General features: G+C 39.6%; 1 protein-coding gene across 1 annotated transcript in view; it reads right to left on the reverse strand.

Annotated features, from left to right (window-relative positions):
* Nucleotides 1-17424, reverse strand: part of LOC136876470 (cytochrome P450 6k1) — a 91786-nt gene that overhangs the window by 49771 nt on the left and 24591 nt on the right. The window contains exon 5 of the mRNA XM_067150457.2: nucleotides 539-746. Within this exon, the coding sequence (XP_067006558.2) occupies nucleotides 539-746 (208 nt within the window). The remainder of the gene's footprint in view (nucleotides 1-538; nucleotides 747-17424) is intronic.

Consider the following 17424-nt stretch of genomic DNA (forward strand, 5'->3'; position numbering starts at 1 on the left):
TACACAGTCGCATTAGACGTTACTTCGAAAGGACGACACGCCATTAATTCAAGAATTAAAGGCAAAAGCAGACACTTAAAAAAAACCTAAAAATCAACATTAAGAGGCTATTGATTCATTGACAGCAATGAAAATAATAATAATAATAATAATAATAATAATAATAATAATAATAATAATAATAATAATAATAATAATAACGTTTGTTTTCTGAGAGTTTTATTTTATTAGTTATTCTTTTCATTTTTATTTCTTTAATTAATTAATGTTCATGCGTATACTAATATTTTAGGTAACTTTCCCTCGGAACTGATGACGGATCATTAAATATATTGTAGGATTTGGATTTGTACTGACTGCTTACAAATCTGAAAACATCACGCCTTGCTACAACATAATAAAGCATTAATAGAAACAGAATTACATTTCATCTAATTCATCTATTCAAGAAGACGTAGTGTCATAGCTCTCTTTTCGAACACTGGAATTTTTGAAGCACTTTCCTACTGATATTTAGCAATATTAATTATTCACATACTTGACTTTCACAATTTTCGCTAGGGTAGGCAATATTGTAATCAATGTGAACTTGATATGATTAATCAAGCCTGCAGCCATCATATCTCTCCCCATGTTACGCAGCTCGGCATTCGGATCCTTGAGGGAGTTGCCTGCAATCCCAAAGGCACATGTTGCTACGACATCTGTTGTAAATTTGGCAGCAAGCTCCCTGGTTTCAAGTCCATCTGAAAAGTAAAAACAAATAGAGATATTTAAGAAATGAAGTAATTCTAATGTACATACGTTAAACAATACAGTACATTATTTCTTTACGATAGTAAGTTGTTCACAGCACGTAATTTTGAGTTAGTCTAGTTCTACACCAAGCGTGGCGTTATGTAGTGGCTGAACAAACAAGTCTGTGTCTGCGAAATGCATGGATGAATAATATATGAAGAGCTAAAATAGATAATGTAAATTAAGAAATATTGTCTCCTTAAAACTTATCTGTGTCGTTGCAACGTTAAGCAAATTGTAAAAAAATCCACATATATAAAATGAGAGCTTTGTGTGTACACTGCTCAGAATTTAAAAAGAATGCATTTCTGTATCGGTCGTGTTCACAGTAACAAGGAAATGCACGTTTTAATTTCCCGTCATCTATGTCTGTCTGTCTGTCTCTCTGTCTTGTACCGGGAAATTATTGAATGATAAGCCACGAATAGTTATTTCGGAGAGTTGAAGATGTCTTAATCACAGGGAACACTGGGTGTAGACTCGGAGCTGGGTTCAGAGAGAAGTCCTAACTAAAATGAGTTCACCTTAAAATTGTGCTACCGAGCTCGATAGCTGCAGTCGCTTAAGTGCGGCCAGTATCCAGTATTCGGGAGATAGTAGGTTCGAATCCCACTGTCGGCAGCCCTGAAAATGGTTTTCCGTGGTTTCCCATTTTCACACCAGGCAAATGCTGCGGCTGTACCTTAATTAAGGCCACGGCCGCTTCCTTCCCACTCCTAGCCCTTTCCTGTCCCATCGTCGCCAAAAGACCTATCTGTGTCGGTGCGACGTAAAGCAACTAGCAAAAAAAAAAAAAAAAAATTGTGCTGGTTACAGTGAAGTTGTCTCCATAGATACTTCTTGTTGGGCGGCGACCTAACCATAGAAACACGATCCCTCGTGTTCAGAAATTTAATAATGGAACCACGATCCCTCAAAGGTAGCAATATTAAACCGTGAAAACACGATACTTCGTGTTCAGCAACCAAACCATGGAATCACGATCCGTTGCAAGCATCAGTGGTCTTCGTCTCGGCGCGGGGTAACCACTGACTGATTATGTTACTCCATTGTCCACATTTAACAGTCCCCGAGTATGGAATGTTTTCACGTAAACCACAGCACTTCGTAATCATAACGTCATATTTAATTACTGACTCAGTTCTGACTTAGAACCAGAATGTTAGTTTGGAAAAATAAGTTGCACTTGTGTGAAAGAATTGTGGTTGTTTCCCCACACACACAAAAGTAAAATAAAGTTCGAATTCCTTCACTTGCGTGGTGTCTTCCTACGCAACTGGAAATTAACACTGTTTCACTGCACCAACAACTGCACAGTTTATTCTTATTTGCATCAGAAAATATAGTGTCTGATGGAATAACTTCAGTTTATAATGATTCCTAAATGTTCTATAATGAAATTAAATTTCTGCAGGGAACTACCAAAAGAACTTGTGAGATAAAGTGTCAATTAGCAAATCACAGTTCAAATGGAGATATCACTCTAATCACTGCATTCTACACGAATATCTAAAGCGATCTACGACTTCACGCGTGACATTAAATGTCTAATAGCAAAGTACAATTCACTTGGAAATAGCATTGATAATTATTGCATCCTACTAATTATTATTATTATTACTATTATTATTATTTTCTATTACCAAAGTTCAATTCACTTGAACACATCACTTACAACGACTGCATTCTCCACAATGTCTGAAGTGAACTACTAGAACACATGTAATACGAAATGTCCATTAGCAAAATATCTGAATATTATATCACTCAAGTCGTAATGTTAAGGTTTTCAATTAAGTTTACTTTGAAACTGTTCCGATGTATTTCACACACGTAAGTATGGGCTATACTGCGATTTACAAGTCCTAGAGTCGAATTCGAATATTTACAAGTTCCTTAACAAGGTTCTACTAACTGAAAATATATAAGTTCGTAACACCGAAATTATTCTATGTACAAAGTTCGCATTTCACTCGGACGTAGTCTCGTCTTATAGGTACGACTTTCTAACACGCAGCGAACCCACATCGTCGAGGTGTAGGCCGCTGTTGAACTGTTGGTGAACTGTTGACAGTACCCAGAGAGGTGTTCTTTTATATAGAAATTACTCTGACATAATGTTTTACAAAACCTTGAATATCTCCGTAATCCCTGGATCGATTTTGGAGAAATTAACATGAGGCGACCTTTGAGATGTGTACTGTAAGATGCCGTTATTTATAGATTGATATCTCAATTGGTTTATGGTTTAGAAAATTTCCTGACTGGATGTTTCGAGAAAGTATGACGCAGCTTGACCTCGGCTATTGCTTGGCTAGGCGATGACCCAAGCAGCGTTGTGCGGATCGACTACTTGCGCCTGTGAGACTTTGTTTCTGTCGGCGCTCGAAAAATACACATGCTAATACTTTATCAGTTCTTCATGGTGAATAGTATTTAAGAAATACTTTATGTACGGTCAATCTCGGTACAATATGTATGTAAGTATGTACGCGCATCACGAGAAAATGGCTGACGATATGTATGACGGTATGCAAAGTCGGCGAATGAGGCACAATAACACATGATATAAACAATTTTATTCGCACTGAGTGGCATGATAATTTGGAGGAAGGCCTAAAATTTAATCCTCAAGTATTTGTTATTAATCGTCTTTTCGATAAATACTACATAACTTAAGTTCTATAGAAATAAATTTAAGATCATTTATATCGTATACATGTTTACCGTACCGGGTATGATAACAGATAGATATTCATGAATTTCGATTTTTGTGGTTAAGTCCATATCAACGCCGAACCACGAGAAAATGGCTAAACAGAATTTTAATGAAAATCGGTATGTAAAGTCTGGGAAAAAGGTACTACAATCCAGGCTATAAATAATTTTACTCGTAAAGGATGCAATGGTAGTTTAGTGGAAGGTGAATAAATGCAATTTTTTAAATACCTATGTTATTAGTCCTGTCGAAAAGTATTACATAACAAAAGCTGTAGAGAATACAACTTCCGATCATTTATGTCCTTTACAGTTTCACCATACTATGATAATATAATTAATGAATTTATTTCTTTGTTTCTTAGTTCATGTCAAAGCCGAGCATTGCTAACAGTTAAAGGGGGTGACTAATACTAAAGAAGTATTAAAATTTATCTTATTTCCAATAAGATACAAAAGTGGAAAACTAGAAAAGTGGCTGGAATTGATAAGATTTTGGGAGATATAATAAATATTATGGGTAGGGATATAGTAGCATATCTGAAGTACTTATCTGATTATTATTTGCATGAAGGAACTACACCAAGTGAATGGAGAGTTACTATAGTAGCCCCTGTGTATAAAAGAAAGGGTGATGGACATAACGCCGAAAATTAAAGGCCAGTAAGTTTGACGTGCACTGAATGTAATCTTTGGGAAAGCATTCTTTCTGATTATATTAGACATGTTTGCGAAATTAGTAACTTGTTCCACAGAAGGCAGTTCGGGTTTAGGAAAGGTAATTCCACTGAAGCTGAACTTTTAGTATTCCAGCAAGATATAGCAGACATCTTGGATTCAGGAGGTCAAATGCATTGTATCGCGATTGACCAATCTAAGGCATTTGATAGGGTATATCATGGGAGACTACTGGCAAAAATGAGTCCATAGAAAAAGAGTGACTGAAGGGGTGGGTACATTTCTAGAAAATAGAACTCAGAGAAATAGAGTAAGCGAAGCTTTATCTGACCCTGTAATAATTAAGAGGAGAAATCCTCAAGGCAATATTATTGGGCTTTTATGTTTTCTTATATACCAGGTGGCTCAAGAACGCCGTACGTTCTACCTATAAATGTCCCGCATGCGCAAATGTTGAATGGGATGTCTACCAACTGATTTTCACAGGCGCACTACTGCCAGCGGGTAGGTTACGTCAGAATATGAAGAGATAAGAACCAGCTTCTCGCTCGCAGCATGTTACTCAGCGCTACAGGTCTAATGCACCCCTTGCAATAGTAAACATCATTTTCCACCGCATATTTCTAGGTTGGTGTATGGTACAGCCGCACTGTATTTGTTGTCAGCATATCGGCAATGGATAGAGTGTTCAGCAGCCACAAATACACAGACATTATTTTCATTTGGACAACCTGGCGGAAATGCAGCCGAAGCTCCAAACAGACGCAGGCCAATGCCCCCTACACACGTATTTCACCGAACAGTATTAGTTTTTGTTTCATACAAGCAACTCTATTATCGAGTGGAATATCTACATGTGTATAAATTAATATGTTATTAAAATTCCTTTTCTGCATCTTTAGCGTGTTTACAAACAGTAGCGGTGATTACGGGGTGGGGCGAGGAGGGACAGTGGCACCCTCCCCCAACTTTTTGGAGTAAACATTACATTTTTTCCACTTTAGCTAGCTGGAACTAGGAATTATTTAAAGAAAGCTATTTGTACATATCTTATGTGCTAATTCTTTCCATTTTTAATTATTAACAGAATTATTGGTGGAAATACGCATAAAATGCCGTTCGTCGCTGCTAAACGATTTGTATGGCGCTACGGCAGGTAGTGGAGACTTTGCATGTGCTGTGAGGAAGGGTAGTAGGGGTATATTTTTTTGACAAGGTCGCAGACACTGAGTTATAATTCACCCGCTTGCCGCGCGCATCCATCAGTCTGGCACTCTCTTTTAGTGCCAATTTGTTTCTTAATGTGTACTCAAATACTAAATGATTTTTAATTGCATAATCATGCCTCACTTCTATTTAATTGTAGTGGGGACGCTGGCCGTGTGGTTAGGGGCGCGCAAATGTGAGCTTGCACCCGGGAGATAGTGGTTTCGGAACCCACTGTCGGCAGCCCTGAGGATGGGGTTCCATCGTCTCCCATTTCCACACCAGGCAAGTGCTGGGGCTGTACCTTAATTAAGGTCACGGCATTTTCCTTTCCACGCGTAGCCCTTTCCTGTTTCATCGTTGCCATAAGTCCTATCTGTTTCGCTGCGACGTAATATCAATTGAAAAAAAAATAACTTCAACGGGAGATAATACCAACTTCACGTTCACCGGACTAAATTCCCTCGTTTGTGTTATGTTATTTATTATGTAAATGTAATTAACCTGCTCTGTGGTTTATTTGTAATAATACTTTTTTGAGATTGTGATTAAATGCTTTATACAAAAAATTTCACCAGGTCTCACAAACAAACCACGGGACAGGTTAAATAGGTTTACTTAATAAATAACATAACATAAAACAAAAATTATTTAGCCCAGTGAAAGGAACGTTGGTATTATCTCCCGATGAAATTACAATTACAACTGAATTTATTTTACAATTGGCTTTACGTCCGCCTCTGTGGTGTAGTGGTTAGTGTGATTAGCTGCCACCCCTGAAGGCCCGGGTTCGATTACCGGCTGTGCCACGATGTTTTGAAAAGTGGTACGAGGGCTGGAACGGGGTCTACTCAGCCTCGGGATGTCGACTGGGTAGAGGTGGGTTCGATTGCCACCTCAGCCCCCTCGAAGTGGTTTTCCGTGGTTTCAAACTTCTCCTCCAGGCAAACGCCGGGATGGTCCCTAACTTAAGGCCACGGCCGCTTCCTTCTCTCTTAGTTGTCTAACCCTTCCAAAATTCCCATCCCACCAACAAGGCCCCTGTTCAGCATAGCAGGTGAGCACGCCTGGGCGATGTACTGGTCATCCTTCCTAGTTGTATACCGAGCAATGTCTCACCCTCCAGGACACTGAATTTGAGGCAGTAGAGGTGGGATCCCTCGCTGAGTCCGAGGAAAAATCAACCCTGGTTGGTAAGCAGATTAAGAAGAAGAATTAGCTTTACGTCGCACCGACACAGATACGACTTATGGCGACGATGAGACAGGAAAGGGCTACGCGTGGAAAGGAAGAGGCCGTGGTATAAATTAAGGTACAGTCCTAACACTCGCCTGGTGTGAAAATGGGAAACCATGGAAAACCATCTTCAGGCCTGCCGACAGTAGAATTCGAAACCACTATCTCCCGCGTGCAAGCTCACAGCTGCGCGCCCCTAACCCCATGGCCTGCTCACCCGGTGCAATTAAAAAGAAGTGAGGCATGATTATGCAATTAAAAATCATTTAGTATTTGAGTACACATTAAGAAACAAATTGGCACTAAAAGAGAGTGCCAGACTGATGGATGCGCGCGGCAAGCGGGTGAATTATAACTCAATGTCCGCGACCTTGTCAAAAAAATATACCCCCACTACCCTTCCTCACAGCACATGCAAAGTCTCCACTACCTGCCGTAGCGCTATACAAATCGTTTAGCCGCGACGAACGGCATTTTGTGCGTATTTCCGCCAATAATTCTGTTAATAATTAAAAAATGGAAAGAATTAGCACATAAGATAACAAGGCTTGTACAAATAGCTTTTTTTAAACAATTCCTAGTTCCAGCTAGCTAAAGTGGAAAAAATGTAATGTTTACTCCAAAAAGTTGGGGAAGTGTGCCACTGTCCCTCCTCGCCCCACCCCCTAATCACCGCTAATGTTTGCAAACAAGCCAAAGATGCAGAAAAGGAAATTTAATAACATATTAATTTATACACATGTAGACATTCCACTCGATAATAGAGGTGCTTGTATGAAACAAAAACTAATACTGTTCGGTGAAATACGTGTGTAGGGGGCATTGGCCTACGTCTGTTTGGAGCTTCGGCTGCATTCCGACCAGGTTGTCCAGATTAAAATAACGTCTGTGTATTTGTCGCTGCTGAACACCCTACCCATTGCCGATATGCTGACAGCAAATACAGTGCGGCTGTACCATACAACAGCCTAGAAATATGCGGTGGAAAACGATGTTTACTATTGCAAGGGGTGCATTAGACCTGTAGCGCTGAGTAACGTGCTGCGAGCGAGAAGCTGGTTCTTATCTCTTCATATTCTGACGTAACCTACCCGCTGGCAGTAGTGCACCTGTGAAAATCAGTTGGTAGACATCCCCTTCATCATTTTTGCACGCGGGACATTTGTAAGTAGAAAGTACGGCGTTCTTGAGCCACCTGGTATATATGATATGAGTAAGGAGTGGAATCAGAGGTAATACTTTTTGCGGATGATGTTATTCTGTATAGAGTAATAAATAAGTTACAAGATTGTGAGCAACTGCAAAATGACCTCGATAATGTTGTGAGATGGACAGTAGGCATTGGTATGATGATAAACGGGGTTAATGTCCGGATGTGAGTTTCCAACATAGAAAAATTCCTGTCAGTTTTAATTACTGCGTTGATGGGGTGAAAGTTCCTTTTGGGGATTAGGTATAAACTCAACTTCTGTACTTTAAATCAATCAATCAATCAATCAATCAATCAATCAATCAATCAATCAATCAATCAATCAATCAATCAATCAATCAATCAATCAATCAATCAATCAATCAATCAATCAATCAATCACTACTGATCTGCATTTAGGGCAGTCGCCCAAGTGGTACATTTCCTATCTGTTGTTTTCTTAGCCTCCTTAAATGATTTCAATGACATTGGAAATTTATTGAACATCCCCCTTGGTAAGTTATTCCAATCCCTAACTCCCCTTCCTATAAATGAATATTTGCCCCAATTTGTCCTCTTGTTTTCCTAATTTATCTTCATATTGTGATCTTTCCTACTTTTATAAACGCCACTCAAACTTATTCGTCTACTAATGTCATTCCACGCCTTTTCTTCGCTGACTGCTCGGAACATAACACTCAGTCGAGCAGCTTGCCTCCTTTCTCCCAGTTCTTCCCAGCCCAAAATTTGCAACATTTTTGTAACGCTACTCTTTTGTCGGAAATCACCCAGAAGAAATCGAGCTGTTTTTCTCTGGATTTTTTCCAGTTCTTGAATCAAGTAATCCTGGTGAGGGTCCCATACACTGGAACCATACTCTAGTTGGGGTCTTACCTGGGACTTGTAAGCCCTCTCCTTCACATCCTTGCTACAACCCCTAAACACTCTCATAACCATGTGCAGAGGTCTGTATCCTTTATTTACAATCCCATTTATGTGATTACCCCAATGAAGATCTTACCCTCAATTAACACACAGATACTTACAATAATCCCCAAAAGGAACATTCACCCCATCAACACAGTAATTAAAACTGAGAGGACTTTTCCTATTTGTGAAACTCACAACCTGACGTTTAACCCGGTTTTTCGTCATACCATTGCCTACTGTCCATCTCGCAACATTTTCGAGGTCACGTTGCAGTTGCTCACAATCTTGTAACTTATTTATTACTCTGTACAAAATAACATAATCTGAAAAAAGCCTTATCTCAGAGTACACTTCTTTACACATATCATTGATATAAAGAAAACATAAAAGTCCAATAATACTGCCTTGAGGAATTCCCCTCTTAATTATTACAGGGTGAGATAAAGCTTCGCCTACTCTAATTCTCTGAGATCTATTTTCTAGAAATGTAGCCACCCATTCAGTCACTCTTTTGTCTAGTCCAATTGCACTCATTTTTTCCAGTAGTCTCCCATGATCCACCCTACCAAATACTTTAGACAGGTCAATCGCGATACAGTCCATTTGACCTCCAGAATCCAAAATATCTGCTATATCTTGCTGGAATCCTGAACTTCAGTGGAATAACCTTTCCTAAAACGGAATTGCCTTCTATCGACCCTGTTATTAATTTCGCAAACATGTCTAATATAATCAGAAAGAATGCATTCCCAAAGCTTACATACAATGCATGTTAAAATGACTGGGCTGTAATTTTCAGCTTTATCTTTATCACCCTTTCATTTATACACAGAGGCTACTATAGCAACTCTCCATTCATTTGGTATAGCTCCTTCAATCAAACAATAATTTAATAGGCATTTCAGATATGGTACTATATCCCAACCCATTGTCTTTATTATATCCCCAGAAATCTTATCAAATCCATCTGCTTTTCTAGTTTTCAACTTTCGTATCTCATTGTAAATATCATTGTTATCATATGTAAATTTTAATTACTTCTTTAGCATTAGTCGTCTCCTCTATCTGGACATTATCCTTGTAACCAACAGTCTTAACATACTGCTGACTGAATACTTCTGCCTTTTAAAGATCCTCACATACACACTGTTCTTTTTCATTAATTATTCCTAGAATGTCCTTCTTGTAACCTGTTTCTGCATTAAAATACCTGTAGATACCGTTCCATTTTTCACTAAAATTTGTATGAAAGCCAATTATGCTTGCCATCATGTTATCCTTAGTTGTCTTCTTTGCTAGATTCAATTTCCTAGTAAGTTCCTTCAATTTCTCCTTACTTCCACAGCCATTTCTATCTCTATTTCTTTCCAATCTGCACCACATTCTTAGTCTCTTTTATTTCTCTGTTATAATAAGATGGGTCTGTATCATTCCTTACCAACTTTAAAGGTGCAAACCTATTTTCCCATTCCTCAACAATTTCCTTAATCCCATCCCAGAGTCTGTTTACATTCTTATTTACCGTTTTCCACCGGTCATATTTACTTTTTTTAAACTGCCTCATGCCTGCTTTATCAGCCATATGTACTGCCTAATAGTCCTACTTTTAAAACCTTCCTTTCTGTCACATTTATTTTTAACTACGACAAAAAGAGCTTCGTGATCACTAATACCATCTATTACTTCGGTTTCTGTATAGAGCTCATCTGTTTTTATCAGCACCACGTCCAGAATGTTTTTCCCTCTAGTTGATTCCGTCACTTTCTGAATCAGCTGTCCTTTCCATATTAGCTTATTTGCCATTTGTTGGTCATGTTTCCTGTCGTTTGCATTTCCTTCTCAATTGACATTTGGTAAATTCAGATCTCCCGCTACAATCACATTCGTTTCGCACATAGCCGATTATCTTACCAAATAATTCTGAATCCTTGTCAGCGCTACCCTTTCCCAGTCTGTACACTCCAAAGACATCAAGTTGCTTATTATCTTTAGATCTGAGCCTTACACCTAGAATTTCATGTTTCTCATCTTTAACTTTTTCGTATCTTACAAATTCTTCTTTCACCAGAATGAATACTCCCCCTCCCACCATCCCTATCCTATCTCTAAGATACACACTCCAGTTCCGTGATAAAATTTCTGCATCCATTATATCATTTCTCAGCCATGATTCAACTCATATTACAATATCTGGTAAATATATATCTATTAAGTTGCTTAATTGTATTCCTTTCTTTACAATACTTCTACAGTTCAACACTAACATTTTTACGTCATCCCTACTTCACTTCCAAATCTCTGTACCCTCATCACCGCTCCCTAGGCCACCCCGTTTCCCTGAATGTAGCTCCCTATTACCCTTCTAAACAAATTTACTAAGTTATACGTACCGCTGCGGTTTGAGTGAAGGCGATCTGAGCGCAGATCCCTATCTCCTACCCTCCAATTTGGGTCAAGGAATTTCACTCCTATTTTTTCACATACTCACTCCATAGTCTCATTTAAATCAACTATCACGCTCCAGTCATTATCCCTCCCACGCAATATTCCACCGATAACAATCTCCGCTTTCTTAAGCTTCACCCTTGCTACATTTACCAGATCCCACACATCCCCAACTATGTTGGTACTTATATCAGCTTGCCTTACGTTGTTCGTACCATCATGAAACACTACCACCTTCTCCTTCCCCTCCTCCTTCTCTTCTACTTTTCTCAGCATCTGCCTCAACCTAATTCCTGGATAACATTCTACCCTGGTTCCCTTTCCTCAGGGTTTTATATCTGTACACCTAACGCGGGCAACTGTCTACATCAGAAATGCTCAAGGTGGGTATTGCGTCCTGCGGGCGCGCAGTACTGCAAGCGTGCAGGCTGGCAGGCGATGGATGGGCGTGCTATGCTATTCAACCAGAGTGACATTGTGGCTGCGTCCCAGGACGTGAAGTTTGATCGAAGTTCGCCCAGTCACTCTCGATCAACGCTGCGATACCCGAGTTTTATATGGATACAGAAACTAATGATAGAAGGAGAGAAGAAATCCACGTCATTTGCGATTTACGTTGTAGGAAATAAGTTATTTACGTCCATTGGAGTGTATATATATTTCGACCGGATGCAATAAGGAGTTTGGCCTGCAACCTCAATTTTTTCTTATAATGTACGCAATGAATTACAATTTTCATTATTAAATGCTAAGAGGTGCTTTAGAAATATTTTTAATATAATGAGTTAAGGTGAATAAGCTGTGGCTTGTGGTTGTTTGGGTTTAAATTGTCTGATATACTCACCCACAATCCAATCATGCTTACCGGGAATAAGAACAGTTAGGTTATTTATTTGAAGGTATCTATCTATGGCTATCTATCTGCCGGGTGTATCTACATTGTTGTTGTACTTTGATCTTAGCTAGTAAATATCTGTGTCCTCACTCGTTATTAAACTCTCTCTCGCCATTTTTGGAGGATAGCGATTATCATCGGACGCCTGTGAACTTTTAAATACTATTTTTAGAAATTCAGTGAACAGAAGAAGTCACACAACACTACAACACTGCGCAAAAACAAGGAGTAAACTTGTTGAATTCGGTAATTATATTACCTTTTGCTTAATGTATAACAGTAATTTTACTTTTTTTTTAAATAAATGGAAATACTGTCATGTCCATCCAAGGAATTTTAAATTGTAGCTTGTACGCGTAAACCCCGTACCTTTATAGACTGTAACAAAAAATTACGACGTGTTAGTTTCCTTTAAAAGATTAAATATAAGAAAATAAAACTTTTTATCGAGCGCAGTATAAATTAATCCGGAATATTTTGAAGAGGTCAGTGTTTTTTGTTGTTGCGATTGTAACGCTTTATTTTAAATACTGTACCCCAATCAGGATTTCGCTGAGTAGTCGAGGAGAGCTTCGTAATGACAATTAAACGTCAATGCTCCCTCCCTTCCCTGCAAAGTGTGTCCGCTCTCTCGCTTCATTGTAACGTATGCTTGTTACTAAGCTGCCTGTATTTACGTCACGCCAGGCCGGCCGCACTGGGCTAGCCTCAACGAACGCCCAGCTGAGCACCTCTGGTCTAGAGGATCCTCAAGTTGAAAACCATATTTAAAATGAAATTTCAGCGACATCATTATTGTCTTTGCAGGGTGTATCAGAACTATAGCGACAAAAAAATTCAAGGATGCTCTTCCTGCTATGTTAAGAACGATGGTGCGATCGGATTGGCGGAGAACATTTTTCTTTCCGGGCGCGCGATTCAAATTAACGAACTTGCCATATTTGCTATGCCAGAGAGCCAGCCGCTGCCTGTTGCTCTACGTCAGAGGAAGGAAGGGAAGGGAGGGAAAGTGGGAAGTGGGAGACAGAGGTAATGCTTTGTACGAATGCAAAAGTTTATCGTTCCTTTCGCATAGTCGCTTCCCAGCCCCGGTGTACAGTTTGTTCTGCACAAATTGACTACGAAACGAAGCCCGTAGAAAGAGAAGATGAACTTGTACCAAGAATACAGGCCAGGCAACTTTCCACGCCATTCGTGACACACCAGATGTCCTGAGCAAAGTCCAAAGGTCAGTACTACACCGTTGTAAACTGTGCACTGTAGCAGGAAGGGGACATATTGAACATCTACTGAAATCAAAACATTGGGCTTATTGTTTCCTTCGTTTAGTATTTCATTCCATTTGAAATGTTTTGAGTGAAGGAATACACAATCGGGGGGCGGTAGCGTTGCATCTTCGACCATGATAAATAGTAAAGAACGTTACTGCGACCAAAAGACGAGAGGGGAAATTATCTGGTGCGTTCCTTGACTGACACGTGTGTTTTAATTACAGTGTGTCCTTGTACTGTGTGTGCGGTTATGTCTGTTTAATAAGCAAACTGTGTATATTGGCTGTAAGAGACAAGAACAATCCTGTGCGTGTCGAACGAGGAAACTTGTGCACATGCGCGGAGCATTATTTCTGTCGCCATCATACACCCCACTTCCCCTCTCTCTCTTTCTCATCCCCGAAGCACGGCAGTGGGTTGTGCTCTGGCACTGAAAATACGGCGAGTTCTTAAATTTGAAGCGCGCGCGGAAGTAACAAAGTACCCTCATTTTCTCGTAAAGAACAAGCCAGTGCGATTGTACGATCGTTCTTATTTCTCAAACTATTATAAGATTATATCCCTCACTTATGGCTAAAAGTGCAATGTACCCTCACAACAAATCCCTAAATGATATATTAAAAAAATGTGAGCACGTGGCTAATTATTAAGGCATTTTAAATTGATTATAAACCATTCTTTTAAATACACATCGCAAATAAGACAAGATTGTGAAGCTAAATGCATTTTTGTAACACATCACAAGAAATATAAAAGATTGTTTCTTGTAACGTGCTTCTGTCATAATCTGCGTTTCTACGCCCCTGCGTATTCATCTGCGTTCTTCGTCAACGTATTCATTATTTGATGTTATTTAATTCTTTTAATAATAAAGGGGAAAAGCGCACAACGTGCAGAAATATAATAATCATAGAGTAATACAATATTTAATCCTTTTTTTTACTGAACATTGTGTGCTCACCTATCTCCCGTCTCTCCGTCTGCTCCTGCAACTTATTGTATACTGACTGTTTGTTTGCTGTCTACCCTGTACACCCTACGTCACCAGTTACGTCATCAAAACTTCTGGAAGCAGCTGGTCTGGGCTTCCTGTCACATATGTAAGGGATGGCCAAGCTCGGCCTGTCAGCCTGACATCGACTTACGTAGAGAGAGAGAGAGAGAGTGTGTGTGTGTGTGTGTGTGTGTGTGTGTGTGTGTGTGTGTGTGGAGGGAGCATTGACCCTCTGTGACTTGGCCGTACGATGCGAAACTTTTTCCATCCAACTGGAACTCTAAATCGTCCACATGGGAACTGGGTGAGCTACAAATTGCTTATAATCCTCTGGAACTTTCATTCTGCCCTTCAGGCATGCTTTTCATAGACTCAAGTTTCTGGGACTTTGATCTGGCCTTAATAGTTTTTTATTATTGGAATTTTTTTTTACCTTTGGTAGGTTACTCATAATTTCACGACTCGTGTTTTGAAAACTTTAAATGTGGACTGAGAGTGACCTTCGTGGAGATGAGTGTTCAAAGCATCTGATACTGACAGTAACAGGTGAAATAACATTTTTAAATTACGCAGTCAGATTCGAACTTCTACTCTCTCCTCCTATCCTCAGCTGTTACCTTCATCCTTACCTCCCCTTTTTGATGTCTTTAGCTTTATATTTTTAAGCTTTTATAAAACAACCTGGAGGTGATGCATTTTATACGTGGGTTATTATAATAGTGTTGTTGGAAAATTATTCTTGAAAATGTTTCGTGCGTTCCATAAAATATAAAAAAGGAATAATGCATGCACGGTTTTAACTTGGCTAGTTAGTTGTTTCATTGTCTTCTCTATTATACTTCCACATTCAATGAATGTTGTAACTCCTATTTTTAAAAAAAGGTAAAATAGAAAAAGAAATGGACTACGTCTATGTTTATCCGTGATATATCAAATATTATATATATACGTACATTTTGGAAAGTCATTTATACTTCATATAATACAGTTGTTAATCCTTGTTAGCAAATGGTGCCCTATCCATCCCATTGTAGCTTCCTGACACTCTGCTCGTTACTGTTGTATTTAGCTGTTCCCTTTCATCGTTCAGTCTAGATCAGGGCCTCTCAAACGCCCAAAATCTCACGCGTGCAGATAGAGGCGCAAGAGCTCCGTGCACTGTGCATCGCTGCCGCTCGGCATGGCTCGGATCAACGCTTCGTCTCTGGGCTACTCGGCTAAGCTCGGCTCAACTTGCCTATGCTCGGCTCAAGTCAGCCTGGATTTGGAGCGCTACGGCGCAAGTGGGGCAGAGGGAGACAGGCGGAGCGAGCGAGACAGGCGTGAGGAAAGAGAGAGTAAGCGCTATTGCTCCAAATCGAGGAGTGGGGGGTCTGCACTCTGTTCGACCAAGCCAAGTCGTCTCTTGCACCGTGCACAGTGCATGCACCACGCGCATGCACCCTGAGAGGCCCTGGTCTAGATCATGGAAGAGGTAAATTCAGAATTTTGTCGCCACTCCTGTCCTCGTGTATAACACTGAATGCAGGGCAAGGCAGGAAAAGGATGATCAGAAAATGCACATTGCAGAGATGCATATGCTGCGGTCGTTTGCAATTGTTACTTTGACCAACTTAGTGCGTAATGGAAATGCGTGAGGATCCTTCGTTATCGCCGCTATCCGTAAGAAATTGAAAGAAAGACAACTCCGCTGGGACGAGCACATTAATGAGGGAATACTTTCTTGGAATCAGAAGAGGCGTCCCTAAGTGATAATAAGGAATGCCCACACTGCGGACACATGCAGTGTTGCCAGGTCTCCTGAAATTTCAGGAGATCTCCCGATTTTTTGTAGACTGACACGCCAGAAAACCCGAAAAATAAAAAAAAATTCTCGAATTACTTCTAACCCAAATTGAATGAAAATTAATAATATTGATTAATCGTGCATAATATATTTGTGCCGAAAAAAAGGAGCTATACTAGATGAATGGAGAGTTGCTATAGTAGCCCCTGTGTATAAAGGAAAGGGTGATAAACATAAAGCTGAAAATTACAGGCCAGTAAGTTTGACATGCATTGTATGTAAGCTTTGGGAAGGCATTCTTTCTGATTATATTAGACATGTTTGTGAAATTAATAACTGGTTTGATAGAAGGCAATTCGGTTTTAGGAAAGGTTATTCCACTGAAGCTCAACTTGTAGGATTCCAGCAAGATATAGCAGATATCCTGGATTCAGGAGGTCAAATGGACTGTATCGCGATTGACATGTCTAAAGCATTTGATAGGGTGGATCATGGGAGACTACTGGCAAAAATGAGTGCAATTGGACTAGACAAAAGAGTGACTGAATGGGTTGCTATATTTCTAGAAAATAGGTCTCAGAGAGTTAGAGTAGGTGAAGCTTTGTCTGACCCTGTAATAGTTGAGAGGGGAGTTCCTCAGGGCAGTGTTATCGGACCTTTATGTTTTCTTATATATATATAAATGATATGAGTAAAGGAGTGGAATCGGAGGTAAGGCTTTTTGCGGATGATGTTATTCTCTATAGAGTGATAAATAAGTTACAAGATTGTAAGCAACTGCAACGTGACCTCGAAAATGTTGTGAGATGGACAGCAGGCAATGGTATGTTGATAAACGGGGCTAAAAGTCAGGTTTTGAGTTTCACAAATAGGAAAAGTTCTCTCAGTTTTAATTACTGCGTTGATGGGGTGAAAGTTCCATTTGGGGATCATTGTAAGTATCTAGGTGTTAATATAAGGAAAGATCTTCACTGGGGTAATCACATAAATGGGATTGTAAATAAAGGGTACCGATCTCTACACATGGTTATGAGGGTGTTTAGGGGTTGTAGTAAGGATGTAAAGGAGAGTGCATATAAGTCTCTGGTAAGACCCCAACTAGAGTATGGTTCCAGTGTATGGGACCCTCACCAGGATTACCTGATTCAAGAACTGGAAAAAATCCAATGAAAAGCAGCTCGATTTGTTCTGGGTGATTTCCGACAAAAGAGTAACGTTACAAAAATGTTGCAATGTTTGGGTTGGGAAGAATTGAGAGAAAGAAGAAGAGCTGCTCGA

The sequence above is a fragment of the Anabrus simplex genome, chromosome 6, assembly GCF_040414725.1.
Source record: "Anabrus simplex isolate iqAnaSimp1 chromosome 6, ASM4041472v1, whole genome shotgun sequence".
NCBI classification, from domain to species: domain Eukaryota; kingdom Metazoa; phylum Arthropoda; class Insecta; order Orthoptera; family Tettigoniidae; genus Anabrus; species Anabrus simplex.